The 24,085-nt window shown below is 44.1% G+C and overlaps 1 protein-coding gene across 1 annotated transcript in view; it reads left to right on the forward strand.

The window, feature by feature from the left end:
- Positions 1–1,731: 1,731 nt before the first annotated feature.
- IQGAP2 (IQ motif containing GTPase activating protein 2) overlaps positions 1,732–24,085 on the forward strand; it is a gene marked incomplete at its 5' end in the record, with an annotated part of 129,635 nt that continues 107,281 nt past the window's right edge. The window contains 2 exons of the mRNA XM_082497716.1: positions 1,732–1,777; positions 23,540–23,639. Of these exons, the coding sequence (XP_082353842.1) occupies positions 1,732–1,777; positions 23,540–23,639 (146 nt within the window). The remainder of the gene's footprint in view (positions 1,778–23,539; positions 23,640–24,085) is intronic.

Genomic DNA, 24,085 nt, shown 5'->3' on the forward strand with positions numbered 1-24,085 from the left:
ATAAGAGGAGAAGCAAGTAAACGGGTGGTTATTTAAAATCCAAGAAAGCATTCAGAAAGCCAAGCGTGGACTGTGGCTTTACCAGTGCCCACATCACACACCTTTACAGTAAGTCATTGTCTCTGCATCCTAGGAATGGAGGAAAAGGGAGCAGTGAAATCCTGTTGGGCATCATTTTTCTCCTGTACCCTTTCAGTCCTTTCCTCCTGAATAATCCACATTTTAACTACCATAAGGAGCGACTTCCCCCCCTCCATGTTTTCAACCTCCCATGCTTTCAAGCAGAGCCAGAGACAGGGAATGAGCACAATGAAGGCCTTGCAAACAACCTACAGACATCTTCAAACCTGTGGAAAACCACAGAGGAGACTCTGTAGATCCAGCACTGGTTTATTGTGAAACAGAAATGACTGAAATCTTGCAGGTGATCTGCAAACACTGATTGAGAGTCAGCTGGCACCTGGCTATGCATTAAACCGCAAGCATGCTCAGGTGTGTTGTGTCTCACGGGCTCTGCAAGGCAAGTTGTGGCTGTGCACAGACAGTGTTTCACTCTCCGTCTTCCAGCAAACTTCATGTCAGGGGCTTAGAGACTGCCAGGAAGATACAGTGCTGTCCTGTAATACACCTCTATTTGAGAGACCTCTGCCCCTGTCCATCTCCAGGTGCATTTCAGATGTCACCTGGGAGTCTGTGGCCACAAAACATGAACCTTTGACCCACAGATCTGTTGCCCTGCTGTCCAAAATCAAGCCCTCTCTGAGGATACCAGGACACCATGCAGAGAAGCCACGAATGCAGACACATGCTCCCCATCCTTGCAAAACCCCTCGGAAAGAGGCACAAACATGGCCAGGCCTGCGTGTGCACACTTCACTCCAAAGGTGCCCTGCAGAATGCAGCAGTGGCTTCCCGGATTGGCAAAAAAACTGCTTGTGGGGCCGGGAGGGGGGGGTCCAAAAGAGCAAAATTACAGGTGGAACGCCTGGGCTTGGTTTTTCACTGTCTTCACAACCTTGCCCTGCCAAAATGCCAGAGGGGAGGTGCCTTGGCCTTTCCCATTCTGGGTCTGGTTTTCTTGGGGTTTTTTTTGCCCCCTTTTCTTTTTTTTTGCTTTTTGGTTTTAGTTTTTTTCTTTGGGGGATTTTTTCCCTCCTCTCTTTGCTTTTCTTTGCTATTTTTACTTTTTCTTTTACTTTTTGGTTTTAGCTATTTTTTCTTTTTTTTTTTTTTTTTTTCATTTCTTTCTCCTCTTTTTGCCTTTCTTTGCTATTTTTACCTTTTGCTTTTTGGTTTTAGAATTTTTTTGCTGTTGGCCTTTTTCTTTTTTTTTTTTTTTTCCTTTTATTTTGCCTCTTTTTCATTTTTCCCGTTCCTCTCCTCTCCTCTCCTCTCCTCTCCTTTCTTCTCTTTTCTTTTACTTCTTTTCTTTTTTTCTCCTTCCCTTCCCCCGCCACCCCCCCCCGTTCCTTTCCCTCTCTCCTTTGTGTTTCCTGACGGCCGTGCCCGACCCGCGGCAGACGCGCGTCCCCCCCGGTCGGCGGCGCCCCGCGGCCCCGCGCGGAGCCGCCCCGGGTGGCCCCGGCCCCCGCGCGGGGCGGTGGCGGCGGCGGGCGGCAGCAAATCAGCGGGGCCGAGGCCGCGCATAAGAAGGGCGGGCGGCAGCCGGCGCCTCCCGTCCCTCCCGTCCCTCCCGGCGGCGGCGGCGGCGGCAGCAGCGGCAGCGGCAGGATGCACCATGAGGAGCTGGCGCCCCTGCAGCGGCCCCGCTACGGCTGTAAGTGGGGTCGGGGGAACTGGAGGTGGGGGGTCTTCAAGCCTTTTTGGTTTGTTTTTTTTTTTTTTTTACTCCCCCCTTTTTGCCGGTTTTCTCGGTTTAATATCAAAACTTGAGGGGAAAATTAAACCCGCCCAGCAGACTGTGTTGCGGCGCTCCGGCTTGTTTTAGGTTAGCTCGCAGGCGGCTCCGGCTGGGTTTTGAACAGGTTTTCACGGGGCTGGGTTTTGTCCTGCGACTTTCTGAGTGGGTTGCGGCTCTAATTCCGCGTTGGCACCGGGGGAGTTCCAGGTCAGAGTTAGAGATTCGGGTTTTAACTTTACAACTTGGTGTTCTAGCGTTTGCCTTGGGTTGTAACTTTATAACTTGAGGTTGTGACTACAACTTTGGGTTGTAACTTTGTAACCTTTGGATTATCATTTCGGATTATAAAATTAAAACTTTGCTTTCTAATTTCATAACTTTGGCTCGCAACTTTGTAACTTTAAATAATAACAGGGGTGAGGCGAGAAGCAGTGCAGGTAGCAGGCGTCTCTTTTCAGGGAAGGTGTATTTGCTTCCCAAACCCGTATTTAAGAAATGCCCTGAAGCGCCTTCCCTCCTCTTGCTGCAGGACTCTTTCTCAGCATTGCTGTGCCGTGCTGGGATCCTGCGCTGGGCTCTGCTTTCTCCCAATTCCTGTGGGCAGAGCAGTGCGAGCCCTTGGCTTTGGCTTTCCATCCCTGTAAGAAATGCCTCTGATATTTTAGACATCGCAAAATGTGAACATGCAAATCATGTGCAAAGCTCACAACAACCTTAGCATCCTGTGGTCTGATGAGCTGCTTCCCAGGTCTTAGCATAGCAGCTTTGTTTAAAACCGGATCTGAAACTTTTTTTTTGAAAGAAGCACGAAACGCCTTAACAATGTTAGGGGTCACCTCACTTCTAGCCAAGGAAGACCTAAAAAGTGGTGCTTGGCAGCAAGACCTTCAGTTTGGAGGATGCTGTGCCCTCCTGAGGATTTTCCCCTGTTGGTGCCTGCCAGGTGGGGCAGTCTGTGGTCCCTGCCTGTAGGTTTCATTTTTCATTTGCACTGCCTAGTAGGTGGATGAAAGACTTCCGAAGGTGTGTTCACAGTTGTCAGTACTGACAACCCTTTTTGGTTACTAGAGATGTAGGCTGGGTGCCCATGCTAGAGAGTTAGCAAACTCTCTGAAAAAGATGAGTATTTTGCTTGTGAAACCAATCTCCCAGTCATCTCAGCTTGCTGTGCCACCACTTGTGTGGTAGGACACTGTCTGTGCAGTGTGCCGCATGGTGCTCCAGCCCCAGGTTGATGCTTTGTCCACTTGCCTGACATGTAGAAACTTCTTAAATGTATGTAGTGTGCCCATCGGGCCCCCAGCAACAGGGGCTTTCCTGTGCAGATCTGGTCTGGCTGGTATCAGGACATGTGAGTCTGGACATGTGGTACTTCCTATTCTGCCATAAAGTCCAAAATGACCAAAGACAGGGCTTTGACTTTAAGCAAAGGGCTCATCCTTTGTGCCTTGTTTCCTGCCTGGGCACTGAGGATTATTTATCTTATTGCCAGAGCTGCTTAAAATATTTTAAGAATCTCAGGCTTTATTTACTGGGGGGAAAGAATGACCACATTAAGGATGTTGAATATGGTTTTGAAGATATGGTCTGTCCTCTCACTATTTATGTTTTGCTATGGTATTTCAAAACTTTTCGCTGCAGTGACTGGGGAGAAGTTGGTGTTTTGAGTTGCAGCCACTCTCCTGGTGTTTCATCTTCTGTCCCAGGGACAGGAGCAGATAAGAGCATCCTTCTTGGCTTTTCTGATGCCACCTCCCTTCTGACCAATAATGCCTGCTTGCTCGGGCTCCAGTGGCTACTCCATCCTTCCCTGAGTGAAAGGTTGTGTCTGCTGCACTGCACCACATCCTCTTCTTTTTAGGATGGATTCTTTTGCTGCAGGAACCTTTGAGATAATATTGCTTTCAAGGGACTGGGCAAAATCTCCTCAAATATGGCAGGCTGATGCCTATATTTTGAAAAAAAAAAAAAAAAACAAAAAAAAACAAAAAAACACAAACAAAAAAAAAAAAAAAAACAAACCAAAGAACTCCACAGAGTACTCCATACACCAAAGAACAAAACCATAGTCTTGTCTGTAGTGCTATCACAAGTAGGGGTGCAAGTCTGGGCTTTTAGCCTGTGTCTAGAAGACCAAATATGCTTTATCTACACTGTATTTGCCTGCCATTTTGGGAGGAGGAGAGATACATCATCTTAAAAAAAAAAAAAAAAAAAAGAAAAGTGTGCCTAACTAGAAATCTTACACCAGCATTATCTGAGCTCATATGAAGCCCATTATAATTTATAGGTTCTCTGTATAACTAAAACTGTACTTTGGATGACTGGCAAACAGTTCCCTGTGTTGAACACCCCATCCATGATGGATTTCCTAGAAGAGTTAATAAGTTGTCCGAGTTAGGCTATCAAATTGCTAAGACTCCTTGCTTTAGCGACCTAGTACTGTTTTAAACATTTAACTCAACTTGGACTTTTGACTTTGGCTTCAGGCTACTGGCAGAGATTGTACATTGCTTTGGAGAAGGTTAGCATTTTACTATGGTAATTGTGTGCTAGGAAGTATATGAACCTGTGCGTGGTTATCAGTAGCATTTCATTTTGATAACTAGAGAGGAAGACACATGCAAATCCTTGCTACATTTGGCAGCCTGATGGATACCACTGGGGAAAAAAGTGTCTGTGGGCATAAGACTTTGTTAGTACAAAGTGTGTAACTGGGAAGACATATCCCTAACTTAAAAACTAGCTTTGCATTACAAGTGTTGCTGATGTAGTAGCTCAGATATTCATCTAGAAAAAAATTTTAGAGCTGATCATTTCTGTCTTTAATGTCAGGAAGTAGCTAAATGAAACCAAAAAAAGAGAATGCCTTTCTGGGTGGGTGCTATTTCAGGATGAATATGGTTCATGGGAGAAAGAGGAGCTCAGAGCAAAGTCCTGCAGCCTTCTTTTAGCCCGTTATGGCCAAAGCCTTGTGGCTTCCCAGACCACTTATTGAAAGGTGCCTCCAACTCTGTGTGCTTTCAATAGCTTATAAAAGATGTAGAAGAGATTTCTGTTGGTGTTCCACTAATTCTGTCAAATATTCATTTCCAGCACCAACCCAAGTGAGATCATAGAAGCACAACAAAGCAGCTTATACAGCAGAAACCATGTTAACAGGCACACTGCAACTGAATTTATGTAGATGGTTTCCAGTCTGGCTACAGCTGTTGCCTGGTTTGTTTTTCAGTCCCAGCACAATCAGACGCAGAGGTTCATGGTATTGCAGAGAACTGGGACTTGTAATACAAGTTGAGGTATGAGCCTTTTTTATGGCACAAATGCTTGGTGCTGTTGCAGATTATGAAGTGAAAAACTATGAATCTTGGATGTGCCTCACAGATTAAATGTGTAGTTTTGAACATGGGAAGACAGTGAAACAGGCAGTGGTGTACCTTCGAGAATGCCTTTTTCCCAACACTCTCAGGTCCTTTATAGCTAGGTCTCCCCGAAACCTGCGCAGCAGAAATGAATACTTGAGTTTTGTTAAGAGATGTCTGAATGGCTTCACAACAGTTTCAGGAATGTAATAAAGCTACAGTGAGTGAGGCCATAAGTGTTTGGATTTGCAAAGGATTTCAGGCATTTCCATGCTCAGAGTAGCTGAATTAGCGTATGCCCCAGGTCCCTGTATACAGAGTTGGACAGAAACTAGGTGCTTCAGCATCGCCAAACACATCACTTTGAGACAAGCAGCTAAAGAAGTCTTCATCTTTCCTGCTGAAGCTGGAAAACTAGCTTCACTGGGCATAGGTGGGTAAATATGGGGGACACTTGACTTTGGTACCCAGTGATGAGGGTGTTGCTTGTGCTTCTGGTCCTGGCTTACAGGACTCCTTCTGTTTGGCAGTAAGAGTTAGGAGACGAGGCAAATAAGCAGCATGAAGCTTTGTAAGGGAGAGCTGCCCTGCTTGTGGAGACAGACAGGGGAAACCTAAAATGAAACACAGCCTATGCCTCTCTATGAAACTGCACCTAGCTTCTTACTTCAGCAGGATGTGAGAGCTTGCAAACCAGCACTTAACTTCAGAAACTATAAATTTGTCTGCATGTCTGTTAAGAACAGGGAAACAAATGGCTATTTTTCAATTGAAGGGGGGGGGAATCTTTTGGTAAAAGTTCCATAGGATTTTTCTAAGTGAAAACAGATGGGGTTTTTAAAGCCAAAAAAAAAAAAAAGCTTAACCGTATCCTATGCATATATATTCTTTTGGGTGTATACTTTTGTAGTACTTGTAGCTTATGAGAACGCTTTTCTTTTTTTTTTTTATTGATGGGTGTAATTTGGCAACAAAATACACTGTTTATCTCGTCCACCCTTTTGTAGGTTGCTAATAATTAAACTGCTGAATGAGAACTTGAAAAGTTTAACTGCTTTGTTTAACCAACTGCACATAATTCATTTGGTAGGAGTGGTTCTCTGTGTGCTTTTTGTACAAAGCAGGCTCATCTCCCCTGAAGTCTCTTGGTAAAGAAAGGATAGAGCTATGTTACGGCATGCTTAAAGCTACTTGAATGTTGTTGAAACAGGAAATATTAATATTGTACTGGAAATGGGATTTATAGCATATGTGAGTGTTTCAGATCTAGTCCAATACTCGAGGCAGGGAATAGGAAGTATGCTGATTTGCATCTTGCCTCTTCTGTTAAGTGGTGTTTCAGTTACGTAGTTGTTGATTTGCTTGATAAAGTTGCTAGTTCAAGCTGACTATGATTTACTAGGAATAATCTTACATGTAAGGTGGGGGAAAAAAAAATGCCTGGCGGTGATAGGCAGGACTGGTGGGTCATATTTCAGTGGATGATAAGGCAGTGTGCTCTCCTGTGCTCTGCTCCTTGCAGGAAATGATTAACCTGCTGTGTTTGCTTCACTTGTTCAGGCTGTTTTGGTGTTTTTTTGTAATGCGTATCCTTGAACTGCCACATGTTGTGGAATGAAAGAGCAGGTGCTGGACGGGGGAGAAGCGATGCTTACCCCATCCTGGGCAGCATAATCAGGAAGGGCAGGGGGCTGGGTGCCCACACCCTGGGGAGGGGGGCAAGTTGGGAGGAGTGCCTGCTGCGGGCACCTCGTTTGCCGATTCTTGATGAGATGGGCTGAGACATGAGCTGGGTCCTGCACAGCTCATTCGTGGCTCAGCACTTCCTTCACCTTGATGCCTATGTTCACCTTCAGAAAACACCAATGTCCTCTTCAGCCTGGTGCCAGCTGGACTTTTAAGAGGGTTGTCTGCAGGACCTGTACTGGCATATCTTCCCAGCTGGGGGGAGAAATGGCCTACTGAGTGCCTGGCACAGGGGCAGATTTCTGCTGGAGACCAACCCCTTGCCCCTGGCACTGCTGCAGTTGTGTTTTGCCAGCTGCTATGGCACCAGCCAAGGGTACCCTGGTCCATGGTGGTGATAGGTTGGTGAGGCAGGCAGTGCCTGCAGGGTGCTGTATGGTGGCCAAGGGCCTTGGCAGGGCATGGGGGTGGGCCATGTGGCAGGAGAGGGAGGGGATGGGGCCATGGTCCTCACATGGAAGTCTTTGGAGCTGAGAAAAGGGGTGCTTTCACTTGGAGATCAACTTTCCTACTACCCATCAAGGGAGGTACTGAATCAGGTGGTGTTCATACCAACTCTGCACAGCTCCTAAATACCTTTTGAAATGCCTAAGCAAACAAACAGCCATTAAGAACCTGTGCTGGTGGCCGATTTCAGTGTTAAATTACTGTTTTGCTCAAATGAGTATGCATTAGCAAGGAACACTTACCTGGAGGAATTATGTCAGTTCTTTGTTATCACTTAATTCCCAAGTTAAGAGGTCAGCCGGGTTTAAATTCTTCGGGAGTCAGATACAGGGAGCACCTTGCAGGTCTGACTCACAACTGCTGGCAAACCGCTGACAGCTTCTAAGGACCTGCTGCCTCAAGGTGTGGTGCCTGCCCTGCCTCCCAGCCAGGCTCTAAAGCTGGTAGAAATTACAGTCTTCATCCTAGGTGCTTCTCTTGGCTTGGGTGTATCAGTCTAAGCAGCCTGCGGCTTCAGCTAAAGTGGGTGATGAAGGATGTGGTCTCTGCCAGTCCTCCCCTGCAGACTCTTACCTGCTTCTTTCAAAGTGCACTAAAAGCTCTTGTGGCATCTAGAAGGTATTTAAAATGATTCTTACCAGGCTCCAAAGTCTGCTGGGAAATATGTAGTCATAAGTGCTATCCATCCTCTACTGGCTGTTCCTTCTGAAAATTAAGGGTATCCTCCTGCATTTGTGCTTGATTTGTAAAGCTGCTCGGTATACTGGTTATGTTTGCAGAATCAAAGCCTCACAGCCTCTAGGAGCATAGCACAGATTAATCCAGGGGCAGCTGGAATGGGAAATGCCCAAACTCTGTACAGAAATGTGCTTCATTAAGGGAATCACTCTTTCACAGGGCTGTAACATCAAACTATAGGCCAATAACTGTTTTACTCATGCTTTTAAAGGGGTGTTTCAAAGGTGTTTTGAGGAATCGTGGATAGACATAGATATCCCCTGTACCTAATAGCCTGGTTGAAGTGATTAGAAGCAAGGTAAAAAGCTCAAACTAAACAAGCACACAGGTTTGCTTTGCTGAAAACATGGTCCCGTATCTAGGGTCACCTTTTTTCATGAGAGAAGCTGCTGTTTTTAACTGGTGTTAATTACATTAAGATTCTAACTCCTGCCTTGCTGCAGACTGTTGCAACTGGTGAGGTTTCAGCAACCTGAACCTGCTGAGGTGCCTTCATCTGCTCTGTCAGGCTGCTGTCATCTTCACCTCTTGCCAACGCTCATACGATGGCACAGAGACCTAATCTTCCAGGAAGCTAATCTCTCCTTGTAGATCTGATTTGCATTTCTGGATTTGCAGTCACTTTGGGCCTCTGCAAGGGCTGGCTGCAGATTTCACAGCTGCGCCTGCTGTCCTGAGGCAGAGGGGACCTTCTGGCCAGGTGGGACTGCGGCAGCCAGAATTTAAATGTGTTTAAATTGCTTTGGAACCACACCCTGAAGCTGTGGTTTTGCGTGTGCTTTCAGTCAGCTCCGCTGGTGGAAGAAGTAACCTTGACTCCTTCCGTGGGATTATTTTTGGCTGGATTAGGTCCCTGGTCTGGCTCATAGCACAAACCCGCAGGCGGGTCTGCCAACATGATGTAGTAGCTGGAGCAGGGATGAGCACAAGCGGCTGGGGGAATGGCAGGTTGAGTTGATTTAAGTCGTGTTACTGCTGCACATATAGATCTGGCAAGCGTGTGTGCAGTGGGGCAGCAAAATGTGCGGGCAGCACACGGGTGTGCACTGGGGCACACAGGAAGGAGCAGTGTGTGCCTCTGCTGCGGTGCTGCTGCCACCCCAGTGCCCTGCTGCCTGCCGGGGCTGAGGCTGCTCTCAGCTCTCCTGTTGCCCAGGGAGTTTTGAGTTACAGAAATATTCTTGTGTGGAGTTTTGCCTCTCGTGCAGTAGGAGCTGTAAGTGTCAGTAAAGGCACTGCAGTGTTTGCCAGGCAATGCCGCAGTGGTAAGATAAAAGTAAGAAACTGTCTAAATACTAGACTACTCGAAGAAAGAAGAACAAATTTTTTTTCTATGTGAAGTAAGATTCAAGATGCTTTTCCAACCCTTTACTGCTGGTAAAATCACTCTTGATTTGCAGGGCCTCAAAACTGTAGGGCTGAGATGTGACTTGCGGTGCGTGCTGCTTATTTCTGGGATTTTTAGTTTTTCAAGCCCAACTGGTTTACCCAATAAATAGCCGGTTGGTCTCTTTTCAGTGGTAAACAAGCCTTAAATTCCATATGTTCTCAATACATCATAGCAGAATATCAGCATGGATATGTGGTGGTGTAACTGAAAATGAACACAAAGGAGCCCTGGGGACAGCAGGGATTATGTTTAGATGAATCTGGGACAGACCTTTTACCAAGGAAAAATGGTCAGCTATTTTTACAAAACCAGGCACACAGCAAACATGATTTCACTACACCTGAGCTCAGAAGTTGTTTTGAATACTGCTTTTCAGACCACAGCAGAGCGTAGACTTCACAGTGATTTAGTGGAGGCTAGGAGAAGAACCAGCCCTGGTCTGGCATTTGAGGTTGCATGGCATCTGACTACTGAAGGTGGGTAGATAGCTCACCTGCAAAGGTTGGATGTGACTGCCTGCTGCTTTGAATTTACGTCACCTCTGACTATGGTAATAATGTTTAACTAATGGGTTAGAATGCTCCAGAAAACAGATTTCATCACGTGTAAAGCAAGCTCCTTGCTTGTGCTCCAATTTCCATCTTCATACAGATCACAAGAAGTAAGACCACATGGTTTTGCTAAAGATTTCACTGATGTGAGCTTCTTTAGAACAAAATGAATCACATCTCAGTGTTGTGGGTAGTAACAGGCAAAACAAGGGATGGTGTTTCCTATAACACCGAACCATACTGGCAATAAGTCAGCAGTTTCCTCTTTTTTTTTTTTTTTTTTTTGCCACACTTAAACAGAATTAAGAAGCTCCATAAACGTTTGCAGAGGCTTCTGATAAAAATAGAGGTGGATTTCTGTAATATTCATCTGTATCCTTTTTTCCTAAAACTATGGTGGGACGGTGCTGCCTGGTAGGCTGCTTCAGTCCAGGTTGCAAATGCTGCCCATTGACAGGCCTATCTGGAGTCCCCAAAAGGCTGAAGGAATGAGCAGCCAAGACTTTTGGGCTCCTATAGCAGTAGCAGAATTGGTCTCAATTTATAAAGTATAGACTTCCTTGGAAGTTGGCTATTTGCATGAAAACTGTTATGAATGAGGTAGGATTTTACTGGTATTCGCTCTTGACAGCCTTCAGTGTGCAGGCCAGGAGAAGCAGAAATGCTGCTGATGAACAAGGCTTGTTGTGATGCTGCGTCTCTACAGAAATAGTTCACATACAAAACAGGAATGGCAGAGAATCACCTGAGGAGGATACTGCTGATGTATTAGCTATTTTTTCAGACTGCTTTGCTCTGTGTAGCAGCTGTAAATGTCTTTATAATAAAGGAGACTGACCATAGAGTGTGAGCTGGAAACCAGGGCGAAGCTTGGAGGAAGAACCATTACAAGTCCTAGCAAAAGCCTTGATTTTTGAAGTAGTGCTTCAGCAAAGGACACAGACTGCAGCTATGCAAATGATGATAAAAGTCAGTGCTCAGCCCTTGAGGATGTGAATTTCCTTGTTGGGTAGACACTTCAAAACTTGCAAACACATAGCTTAATTTGATGTTAAGTTCATGCATGTTGCTTGTACTATGGTTGCCATAACAGTCTTTGAAAGCTAGCTACGCTTCCTTTATTTTAGTGGGTTTGGTATTGCTATTTCAAGCAGAATGCTTGTTTTGAGGTGTTTACACACTGCTTCCGATATGCTCCTCATATTTTATTCATGATAGATATTTAGCATTGTCACTGTGGTGCTTTCATTTCTGGAAATGGATTCATGGCAGCAAGGCAGCTGTCCTATGGTTAGTAGTTGCTGCATTAATCCAAACTTTACTTTTTGGAGGGGGATATGGAGTAGATGCAAGCAAGTAACCTGAAAAATTAAGTTCTTCAAGATGACATTGAAAAAGTTTTGTTTCAGTTTAGAGGAAGTATGAATTTAGTAGAACTAATACAGTTATACTTAAGACTGTGGGTGTATGACTTGGGTGAAAACTTATCTTGAGAGTGCAGCTGTCAGTGACTTGTTCTGGAAATGGAAGTGCTCAGTTTATTGATAAGTTAGGAGGAACATCTGGCTAACTGATTTTGTAGTGATATGTACAATGGTAAATGTGTCATTGTCACTCAGCAGTTTTGACTCTCAATATTTAGGTACTGAATGTACTGAGAGAAAGGGTGGGGGTTTTTCTGCTCTTTTCAAACCTTGCTCAAAGGTCTGATCAGAGATTTAAATCTTTTTTTTTTGCCTTTGTTCTCTCCTATGGCTCTAACTCCTAATTAATTCTTATTACTGGGTATGTATGTAAATAAGAAATAAAGCCTGGTGTTGTCCAGAAGCTGTGTGGGCAATTGCCTTGCAAGCAACTTCTGCCTGCCTTGTGCGGTGTGCTCCTGAAGTGACCTAGCAGGGAGCACTGGGAGGAGGTTGCCCTGGAGCCAGCAGTACCAACTCCAGTAACTCTGCAAGCACTTGCTTGCCTACTGTGGAGTGGAGGCAGCCAAGCAAGCTTCAGGTGATAACTGAGGTCACTGCTGACATGGGATCGCCTCTGAACTGGTTACCTGCATGGGTACACTGAGTTTGCCTTCTTCCTGCAAGAATATATCATCTCACCCATGAAGCAGGAACAAAGAAGGTACATGTCCATCCTCTGTGCCTTTCTGCACCTGTGTGGACCAGCACAGTGGGCAAGGCCAAGAGGTTGTAGGGTGAGATCCTAGTGTGTGAGCCTGATGCTGCACCTCCATCCCCCTTTTTTTTTTGTGGTTTCTGCTTGTGCTGGGCCATCTCAGCTGTAGAAACAGCTGCTGAGTGCACAGCGGTTTTGGGAATTGTTTCACAAACAGCTCAGCCGCCTTCCCAGGGAACCTGGGAATGTCAGACAGGGCAGGAACCACTATGGCTCTGTTCAATCTCTGCCTGTGGGTGCCCAAAGGTCCTGCTCATCACTTAAAGTTACCATACCTATATGTTGATGTTCTGCATCACATAGCATTTCTTTACGTTGTTGTGAGTTTTAAGCCTTTTTTTTTTTTTTTTTGCATTAAAATTGTCCAATCTCATTCTATGGGTCTGTAGGTGCAATCTAAATTTTCAGATGTATCATCCCTAATGCTTAAGGTTTTTTTTTTGTTTTTTTTTTCCTCCCTGCTAAGATTAAAAAAAAGCCAATGAGCCTGTAAATCAAAGAATTTGAATTGCAAGCTTCAAAGATACTGTCACTGTAGTAATTATTTAGGAATGAAAAGCAAGGCAGTTGGAAGGAAATGTGTTCTCCAAGTTTAAGGCTGCAAACCTTATGACATACATACTTTATTCACATGCTTGTGTTTGGATCTTGAAGGAAAAATGTGCTGCAACATTTCAGGTATTTTCTGCAGCTCCTTTCAGAGTATGGAGAGAGTGAAGCAGATGATTTCTTTGGACCTTGGTGGTAGGACTCTGCAACAGTCTGGCTGGGGTAGGAGTAGGGGAGGATGGATTGTCAAAGGAAGAATTAAGACCAGATGTCAGGGCTGAGGGTTTCTACGCTGCAGTCTTCCTCACGGTGACTTCAAATTTACTCAGTGCTTAAGTGATGCTTTTGCTTATGGCTTTTTCTAGACAGGTGTTTCAGCCCTCCTGAGTCTTACGGTTCAGACCCTGAGACTCATGTAGCTCTTGTCTGAGTTCTCAGTGACTCTCAGACACAGCTTTCTCCTCGTGTTTTCTTTGCCTTTTACTGCAGTGTTCCTACTTGTCATCCTCCTTTTCTGTTCTTTAAGCTACACCTTACCACATTTCCTTCAGCTGGTTACTGTACTACGATTTTGCTGGTAGGAAGCTTTTTGATGTCAGCCTCCCAGTGATCTGAATATTGAATCCATTTGGCAGATGTTCCCTCCCAAACAGATTATTGTGCTGGACTTTTTTCAGGTGGTGTGTGGGGCTCTTCCCTTTCCCTCTCTCTCACTCCCCCTGTCCCTGCTGTTCTGGTCTTTCTCCTTTCTCACAGTCAAGATTATCCTCCAGGTGGTAGGGGTTTCCTACAAGTGCACCTGTAAATCACAGTTCTGTTCTCAGACTGTAATGCAGATGAGCTTTTTCACACTTTCAAAATTGAAACAGAAATGGGGCAAGGTTCTGATTTAGCCAAAAATCCTGTGTAGCATTTGCAGGGTGTTATCTTGTTACTGTGTAAATGGACATCAGTCTTTTGAATTTCTACCAAAGAATAGCAACAGTGACTGAAAATCTTTGTGTTATGCTCTTCCTTGTGGACTTCAACTAGTTTGTCCTTTGATGAATCATTAGTTGATCTTGTCAGACGTGCGTGGCTTCTTCAGTGCCTAGGGTCCCTCTTTGCCACGGTAAGCTTCGTACTTTATTCTGGTCCTGCGTGTTGGCTAAGATGTCTCAAAAAACTTAACGAGGATGATATTAGCTGCTGTTTGTACAGCAGAGCATCTAAACTGACAGTAGCAGGAGTGCAACAGAGCTGTGGGTCAACATCAACGTGTGCAAACAGATGAGGGGCGGACAAACTTGAATTTGGGTTTCCTGCCATTGCTGCGGCGAGTTCAGTCTGTGCCCTGCCCTTCCTCCTGATGGTCTCCACCCCTTCATTCCTGTTCTTCCACTCAGCTTCTGCAGTGGCTTTCTGCCCCCTACTTGATCCACAAATGTTTAGGGGTGGGGTTGTGGCCACAGGTGGCAGAGGTGGTGTGACTACTAATGAAAGTTGCCTTTGGTGTTCAGCAGAAGGCTGCAGGCACCACCCCTTTCGCTGTTAACTTCTTGTGCCTCTGCTTCCAGCTCCTTGCATAGGAGTGAATGCCTTTCAGATGAGCTTTTCACCCTTTTTGGGTAATCTTGAAAGTATTTTACCATCCCCAAGTCCCCCCTCTTATGTAGGCGTGCATATACTTTTGACTTATTGATACACCTGCAATTCTTTTCAGAGAAAAATGAAATAAACTTTCCAATGCTAGAAATAAATTTGGTGTTTGTAGGTAAGAGACTTAGTGTTTTGTTTCTGACCAAGCCCAATTACAGAGTTGATACTGAGGTATGTCGCATACACTAACACTTTTCTGTCTTTCATAGTTAAGTAGTGTACTTTACTAGCCTGGCAATATTAAACTGTCCTTTTCATTATTTGGTTTACATTCTGCTTGTGTTAAGTTGAACTGAGGTCACAGTAGGTAAAATGCAAGGAAATGGAATCCATATGGTAAAATTTTTTAGCTCTTTTATTGAAGATTGTTAATGTATATTGCTAATAAAAAGCCAACAGGTTAAAGTAATTCCAGTGAAATGAATGGAGCAAATAGTAAATGTCTGAAAATACATGGAATTCAAATCATAAGTTATTTATTTAAGAAAGAGTGAACATATAAAGCTGACAGAGGAACCTTTCACACTTTACTACTTGCTTCCTCATGAATTAACCTCTGGAGAAGGAAAGCCTGTTGGAAATTCCTGCTGGAATGTGCAATATTATCTTTGAATGCCTCGAGCCTCCAGTGATGTGCTAATCTGACCAACCAGCATTTTCAAAAAATTGCCTTTTTTAAAGCCCACATGAAAAAATGTCATTCTTGCTGTGTGTGAAAACTAAGCAAACCTTTCAATCAGACTTACCACTTACCAGTGTAGCCTTTCCAAGATGCCTTCAAGCTTGGCTGTGTTAATGGCTTTTGGACTAGGCAAGTAGAGATAGGATGACCTGTAAGGGAAAGAAATAGCTTGTAATTGGTGTTCACTGCGTCTTCAGAATCCATCAGTCTAAGTGCTTCCTTAGGCTTGCAACTTTTTCAAGGTTAACTGTGTAGTTCATAGAAAGGAGCCAGAATTTAAAGTGTTCTTTGAGAACCTGAATCTTGGGCAAAGCTGATGTGCCTTTAGATGACCAGCTAGCAAAGTATGCAAAGATAACCAGTTACAATTTTATTAAGGAGTTGCATGAAGTATTGTTGGAAACTGAGATGGGCCATTACGTGCAGGTGGAAGTGGCTGGGCAATAAGATGATAAATTGCATTTCACGTTTGTAGATAGCAACACTTGAAGTTAACTGAAATTTTTTGGAGTTGGATTTTCATCAGCTCCATTACTCTCTCCTTGTTCTTCCAAACATACAGAACAATTATACTGACACTAAAATAAAATGAACCATGTTGTTTTTCTGCACGAGGTTAAAGGACTCTACTAAAAAAGAGATGGCCATGCACTGGTATCATTATACAATAAGATAGTGTCAGAATGTCTTTTAATGTATTATCTCTATTAAAATCTCACTTGATGGTACTGTAGAAAGCCTGAGGTCTAAAAGTAGGGTAAAGGGTGTGTATACCTATAAGCAGAAAAATGAATGTTAAATGTTCTGTTGGCATTCAGCAAGTAACCACATGTGCTAAGGCTATCTTGTGTCTATGTGGTTAAACGAGACTTTTTCTAAACTTTGTGGGAATTCAAGGATCTTAACACATGTGTGAGGAGTCCTACAGACTTCTGCCAGTCTTGGCGCTTGACAGACTGAAATCAAGCAGTTTTGACACTTGGTTCCAAGAACATGGGCTGTGGTTACTTGTTGCTTCACCCTTGGTACAATAGTCCTAAGGTTCATGTATTGTAATAGTGCTCATTCTCTGTAAATGGATGTGGTTGGACTTGTGGCAGCAGACATATAAGACTGAAATAAGACCTTTTTCAAGGAAATGAAGGGAGGAGGACTTGGCAGACTGAATGCACAGGGATGAAGCTCTGTCAGAAAGCTCAAGAGAAGGACTGGTTTAGCAAACACTTTTCATTTTACATCAGGATGTCTTTTTACTGTACTGCTGTTGTCAATACTCCCATGCTAATGGTGTGTGTTTTCCCTGTCTGCGCAGTGTCTGGCAGTGAGATCTGGCCCAGAACAGTGGTCCTGTAGATCCTGTGTCATCCTTTTGAGAGCAGATGATGTCTGTCTGCTGGCCAGAAGACGTGTGTGTGTTTCTGTATGAAATTCTGAGCCTGCATGCTTTGGACAATGTAATAACTAGATTAGGAGAGACATAGTCTTTTTTTAAGGTAGGGGAAGAGTAGCTCAATGTTGGAAGGATTTGAAAAATGTCACATTGAAGAGCTTCATAATTTAATAAAATGTATTAGACGACTACGTGTATCTGCCCTCCAAGTTCACAGCTGTGGTAGGTTTTTGAGTGCCTGCAGTGTTTGCCTTTGTCCAGAGCCCTTTCTTGGAGCTAATCTTCAGGGAATGGGCTGAATTCCCTTAACTGGAGCCATAGAAAAAGGCTCAGGCCATCTGGTTTTATTGTTGTGGGACATGCACTAGCTGCTTGTGACTGTGGTCTTTGACAGAGGAAGTCTGTAGAAAGCTGGTTTTGATCAAAATCTTAAATTTTTCAGCTAAATGTAAAATGTCTTCCAGCATAACTATAAGACTGTAGGTACTAAATACCTTAATAACAGAACACCCGGAATAGGTGTTTGGTGATGTAAAGCCTTTTTTTCTTAGTGGCCTATTGAATAACTTCTGTTCACATACTTAAAGCATATTTTCTTCTGCATATTAAATAAACTTTGCATTAGATGTGAGCTGATATTGGGAGTGAAGGCTTGGGAGAGAATTCCTTCTACCTCTGTAGTCTTAAGCAGTGTTTTTCTGATATCTGTACATGTAATCCCATCCATGTAATTTTTCCAGCCACCTGGTAGTGCCGTAAGCTCCTGCCCCACTGTAGTCAGTGCAGCTCAGGTAGCAGTGAGCCTGGCTCAGAGCATCACCAGCTCAGACCTGCGCCAGTTATAGAGGTTGTCTGGTGCTGCATTGGTGCAGTAGGAGCATCTGAGTTGCCAACCTAGGAGTGACTGCAGAGCTGAAGTGCCCTGGGCAGGCACTCCTGGGCTGCTGGCTACCTGACAGTACAAATTCTACTAGGCATAAAATATGGTGCTGAATCAATTAGCTTCTTTCACACTAGGACAAATTAGTTATATGCTCTCATATAACCTAAGGCTTTAAGTCACCTTGACCGTCTAAAATGCAACTAGATTTTTCTTGAAAGTACAGCACTGAAGTGTGATGGCAAATGCTTCACATTCACAGCTCGTCCTCATGTACATGCAGACATAAATGGGATACTGCCTACAGCCTGTTGTACCAAGCTCAGCTTTCACTGGGGCTGGCTATGGCGAGTAAAGTGTCAGTCAGGAGTTTTTGTGCAAGAGGGGCTCGGCTTTTGTGTTTTCAGCTGTTACAGCATGGCTCTGTTAAATGCTTTTCAGTGTGCTAATATTGGGGATGTGGGGATGGGCTCAGACGGAGGAGGCAGGAAGGTGTGTGTGTGGGGGGGGGGGATATACAGAATTTGCAGAATTTCTCACCAGTAGACTGGAGCACCGCCTTGCCTTGCTTACTGCATGGCCAGGATGGCACATAGCTGGGGCTGCCAAATGTCGTTTAGCTAATGTTTAATTCAAATACTCTGGTGAAAAACCTTTATTCCAACACTTTACAGTATTCACTCATGTATCTCTTTTCTTCTCCTTCAATCCTGACTTTACAAATTCTTTTCTGTCACTAAGAGGGTTTTGTTCTCTCCATGCTCTGTTATGTCCTGTGTATTGAGCTTCCCTGTTGTGGTGCCAAAAGAGCCGCCCTCCTCCTTGCTCATGTCTCACTTTCCATGGGAAAAACTCTCTGGTGGCAGGAAATTGAGGGGGATTGGCCCTGGGAAATAAAAGCCTCTGTTTCTTTCTTTGCCTTCTTCAGTATAGGAAGTCTTTTGGTATGTCTGTGGCAAATGCCTTATTAAAGGGTCTGCCTGCTAGAAGCAGCCACGTGCTGTTCTTGAGCTATGGCAGATAGTCATATGTCTGAGTGCAGTTGAATGACAAGGAAGCCTTAAATGCTGCTATAGGTTTTGCAGGTTTTTTTCCCAGCCTCAGTTTTTTAAGATAACAAAAATTGTTTGGGGAATTGTTATCCTTGAATAACTTAGAATTCTGCCTTGTAAAGTGTTTCATAAATTTGCATTCAGGAATTAAAAGAAATGCTACTTCTCCTTGCACACTTTTTGGTTATGTATTATTATAGAAGTTTAGGTTTAGCTTCATTTAAAAATATGATCCATGGGCTCATTTGAAAACTGTTGCAAATTAGACCTGTACAACACCTCTTATTTAATGTAATCTCAAGTATAAACATATAATGGAACAGATCTGGGCAGCTCAGTGTTGATGTGGATTATCTCTGTGACCCTGGGACCTCTGAAATCCTTGCCATGGTTGTGATAAGAGGGTTAACTGTGAACCTGGGCAACATTTACACAGCCAGCACTTGTTCTTAAAATTTTTGTGTAAACTGAGTATATCTTATATGAACCTGAAGGTTTGAATCTCTTTCCAGACACTGGAAGCTTAATAAGGTCAGGGCTCCAGTCGCTCTTCCACACCTGGGCTGATGACTAGTTTCAGTAATTATATTGCAGCTTCAGAAGTGGTGGCCTTATGTCTGAAAATTTACTCAAATCCAGAAGATTGAAATGCTTTTATGTTGTCTACTTATGTTGAGTCAGATTCAATAAATGCTGCTTTTGTCATGTTGGCTGTAGGCACATGGAGTGCCTTGGGTTGCATTGGCAGCCCTGTGGTCAGCAGCTGACAGAGCTCCAAGTATTGCCCATCAACTGGAGTGGCTGTCTTGGATCAGAGAACATCAGAAAGCTTTTGCAATCCATAACTGAACCCCAAACATCCACTAGTCCTAGCTACTGCCTTGCCTGTTCTTCTGCTTCTGTGATGGTGGTACACAGGACACATTTCAGATGAAGATGAGGGTGGACATAAGTGTGATACATCAGCTGATGGAAGGTGCTCAAGTCTCTCAATTTATGAATGCTCCCTAGTAAACAGACTTATTTTTGTGAGAAATGTGGAATGAGAATACATAAGGAGTTGCTAGTAGAATGTGACTTTATTTCCATTTAATCAGTTGTGGGAAAAATTTACTTATACAATTGTTGCATCATACTGAGCGCCAGAGTAAGTCTTTTCTCATGTTTGTTCAAAACTAGGTGCGGCAATTTAAGCCTTAATACCGCTCACTGCTCCATGCAGTGTTTCCTACACACTCTTCCTCTAGTGTTTTTCCGTGAAGGAATATCTGTAATGAGGGAACTTGTTGTGTTCACACGCATGCTTTTTATGTACTGACTGTTGGCTAACAGGGTGTCAATATCTAAAATGAATTGAAATGGAGAGCTTTTAGGCTAGCTACACTGGCATTTTTATTAGTTCTTGTCAGTAGTCCATATATACTCTGAACATTCCCTCAAAGAGGGAATATTTGATATTTTTCCTCTTAATTTGAAATCAAAAGTCACAAACTTGATTAATTGAATCATAAGATGTTATTTTAGATGCCTTTCTTTCCCCTTCTTTAACTTCTATGTATTGTGCACGTGCCTTGTTCTGTGGCATTTGAACCTTTTCAGCTGCAGCATTTTGTCTGCCTGGATCCTGCTTGGCCTTACCGGTGGGCTGGAGGTCTTCAGGTGAAGCCCAGCCCTGCTTACTCAGCCTTGCAACATCCTTTATCACAGTGTTCTCGTCCCTTGTGAGTTGAGAGCTATCAAGAAGTTATTGATACAGCAGAGACGTGTTTGTTCTTTCATCAGTCTCCCAGTCTTCTGACTAGTGCTTCCCCTGTTAGGCAGAAAGACTGAGCTTTCTGTCTTCAAACCAAGCTAGTTTGTGTGTTGAACTTGGTGTGGCTGGATGGATAGGTGCACTCATAGGGTGTTTGTCTGAAGCTGTGGAAAGCTATATACAAGGCTCTAGTCAAAGACTGAAGCCTTTGCCAAAATATATGATAGTAGCCCAGACTTTAAGGACCCAAGTGTTCAAGGTGGTTTCCTCTGCAGCTCAGTCCTGAGGCCACCTCTATCCTGCAGGTTGTCATTGTTTCTAGAAGTGTCTGTAACTGCTTATTTGATGTGATAGCGCTGTCGCTTTGAAGCTGGTACGTGCTGGAGGGGGAAAGCATGTAATCAGTCTTATCACAAGCCGGTGTTGCAAGAGAATTCTCCCAGCATAAGCACTGTAGGTGTTGGCACTCCCTGTGCACTGCCTTTTTGGTGCTCAGATATTCAGCCCAGAAATAGCCACTTTGGCCACGGTAGGAAAGAAGCCTAACTTCCTACCTGTGAGCTGCTTATACAGTATCTCTTCTAGAAAAGATCCGTGTTTTCCATTTTTTAGTGTCTACAATTTACTACTTCTTGCCTCATGCCCTTTTCCCTCATTCTTGGAGGGTTTCCTAAGCAAAACAACTATTACAATCCCACAATATCTGTCAGTGCCTTCATCTACCCTCTGAATCTGTATTTGCAAATAATTTTAATGAGGGATTTGAGGCTAGCCAGGGCTGCTCAGTCTGGGATGTCCTTGTTGAGGACAGGAGGGACATGTGGCTGTGCAGATCCAGGGCTAGATTGTAAAGCATTAGTATTATTCAGGTAAATTCCTAGACTGATACTTATCAAATGGGTTGTGTGGTTTTCTTACCCCTGCTTTCAGACAAGCTGCCTTTTTTGCTGCTTTGCTTATGGCTGTGGTGAGTTGTGTTTTTATGGCAGGAGAAAATGGCTGTTTAATGAGCTAAGAGGAGCAGGGCATGAGAGCTGTGTCATGGGGGATGAAGACTCGGTCCAGTATTGACTGTCCCATCCCGGTTGACAAGGCCATGGCTCACTAGGATGGTCAGCTGGGCTCCTCTGGTGGCACTTATCTTCATCTGTGGGGTCCTCATAGCTGAGTGAGTGATGTTTGAAAAGTGGCCCTAGAGCTCAACATCGCAAGTAATTAAAGAGATATATTCAATTTCAGCATGATGGCTCATCAATACCTCCCCCTCACTCTGGGGAGCCAGGCCCACTCTGCAGCAGAGGAGCTGTGTCAGCGAGTGGGAGAAGCCTATCCTCGATGTGCTGATGGTGGCATGGGCAAGAGCAGCTGGTAGAGCAGCCTTCATGGCCAGTTTGCCAGCCTGAGTGTTTTACCATCTGCACCTCATGTTTGCCTCCAAACTAATGTTTTGGTTCACAGTAAGTGATGACCTGATTACAGTATCTGAGAGCTCATTTTAGAGTGAGTCACATTTATTGGAGCTACCAGACTTAAAAGGACTCAGAGCGAGACATGTATTTGTTTTATCAGTGTATAAAACTTCTGGGTAATTAGGAAGAGCCATCTTAAAAGCAAAGGAAGATGAGAGATATCAATGCTTGTGGTGATTAGAACTGAAACTACAAAGCTTAAAGTGGCTATATGATACGTTAACAAATGTGTGGTAGCATCAGTCCAAAACATCGGTGAGTAATGCTGCTTCTTTTGTGTCCTCAGTAAATACATGTCCTATCACTTTTGTGTTTTGTTTTGGGGTTTTTTTGAGGTACAGCCTTCAAAGTATGCATGCACTTGTAAAGCCCAGCTTCTTGCGTTATTGTAGTGCCTTTTACTTGAGTTGCCCCTATCAACTACTAGAAGGTGTTTACCCATTACATGAGGCAGCTGTGTCAGGGAAACCTGAAAACTTGCTTGTGGGCGTGCACAATCTGTGTGGCAGTTGAACTAAAAAAGAACCTTACAGCACATTTGAGGAGGAGAGGGGCCCATGGTTGGTTTTGTTTTGGTTGTTTTTTTGTGTTGTGTTTTTTGTTTGGTGGTTTGTTTTTGTTTGTGTGGTTTTTTTGTGTGTTTTTTTTTTTTTTTTACCAAGGATGCATCTTTATGTTCTCAGCTAACCAGCTCGTGGGCTGCTGCAGAAAGTGGCTGGCCCAGCCCTGCGTTTCCGTCCCCTCCCTTGTGCTTGCACCAGCATGCCCGGAGGTGCACAGCAGCTCAGATCAGGGACCTTATCATCCCAGAAGCGGGTTTCTTCATAGCCGTCACTCTTTGGTGAGGGCTGCTCCTTGTTCTGATTCACTGATGCAGCCACTGGGTTGCTGGCTCTGACATGAGAAGTGATGGAAGTATGTGGCTGAGAAATATGAGGGAGGGCAGGGAAAGTTCTTTCGGCAGCTGCTAGCACAAATAGGGTGTCGTTTTGGTAACTGGCTTATGCTGAAGGTTGTTTCCAAAAACCTCATATGCTGTGATTGAAACTCAGCCAGAAGTCAGCACGACTGTATGGTCCTACAGATTCATTGCTGGTAACATTTGGAAGAATTGTAGATTTGCTTACAGAGGACCTCTGTACCCTACAAAGGTAGGGGTACCAGTCATGGGGTAGTAGTTGTTAATACTCAAAGTTGTTTGAAGCTGGAGATGTGCATGGAGTCATCCTTAATAGGCTGGGAGAGTGCTTTTGTGGGAGGTGATGTGGTTGCAGTAGTAAGTAGGGTGTGAATACCACAGCCTGTTTATTTGATTACAGCCCTCATCATCCCTATCAGTGGGAGGCAGCTCAGTCTGTTGCAGTCTCGCAGCTCGCTGAAGCTGCTGCTGGTTCCCAAGTTGCCCTTGAGATATGTTTGCAGTGTGTTGTTGTCTTCATCTCTACTGCTGAGACTCTGCTTAGCATGGGGCTGCTCCATCACCTGCTTGCTTTGACCTTCCATGTGGGAGTCCTCAAACTCCTCTGAGGATGTGTAAGTTGAAACTCTGCTGGGTCCCAGCCTCAGCCCCATGTGTTGGAGAGGTCAGTCCTGCCCCAAAATGAGGTGATGGACAAAGAGCAATACACACTCAGTTTTGAACAAGTGAAACTTGAGGAATCCACCATACAGAGAAACGCACCTTCTTGGTGATCTAAATATTTGCGCACCATGCTATCAAAGGCCTGTTTGAGGAGGAAGGGTGACTATTTTAATTTCTATTCTGCAGTAATTTGCCCGGGTTCTCAGTAAAATTGCTCTAAGAATCACCCCTGACTCATGTGTAACTTGATATGGGTTTCTGTTTGCAGCTATTGTGGATGATGAAAGGCTTTCAGCAGAGGAAATGGATGAGAGGAGGCGTCAGAACATTGCTTATGAGTATCTGTGCCACTTAGAAGAAGCAAAAAGGTAAGTAAAAGAAAGTACACTTATGCCTGGCCTTTAAATACAGAAGTTCAGGCCTGTTGCATTCTTGAGCATTGTAACTTCTGATTCAATTTATTGAATTATTTGGATTAACTTAATATTTTATAGCATTCAGTTTGAGAAACTAATACTCAATGTGAAAAGTTTAATTCAAAAAAGGGTGTAGAGATAACCAAGTCAATCTCTTCACAGTTGCTGCGGTGACCATCTTCAATAAAAGTAGGGGCTGGGTACTAAAACCTAAGGTTGTGGTTTTGTAAGAAGCTGAGTCAGGCCGATGTGACTAACTGGGGAAAGTCTTTTGTTCTGGGCTGTGTGGTTGTGTTCCCTCCTTGTTGCTAGTGCTTGTGGGGCAACACAGACTGCTAAGATGGCAGAAAATCACCTGGGCTTTTACTGGGTTAATGACCCATATCATCCTAGTGTTT

This window comes from Vanellus vanellus (assembly GCF_965231255.1).
Source record: "Vanellus vanellus genome assembly, chromosome: Z".
Classification (NCBI taxonomy): Eukaryota; Metazoa; Chordata; class Aves; order Charadriiformes; family Charadriidae; genus Vanellus; species Vanellus vanellus.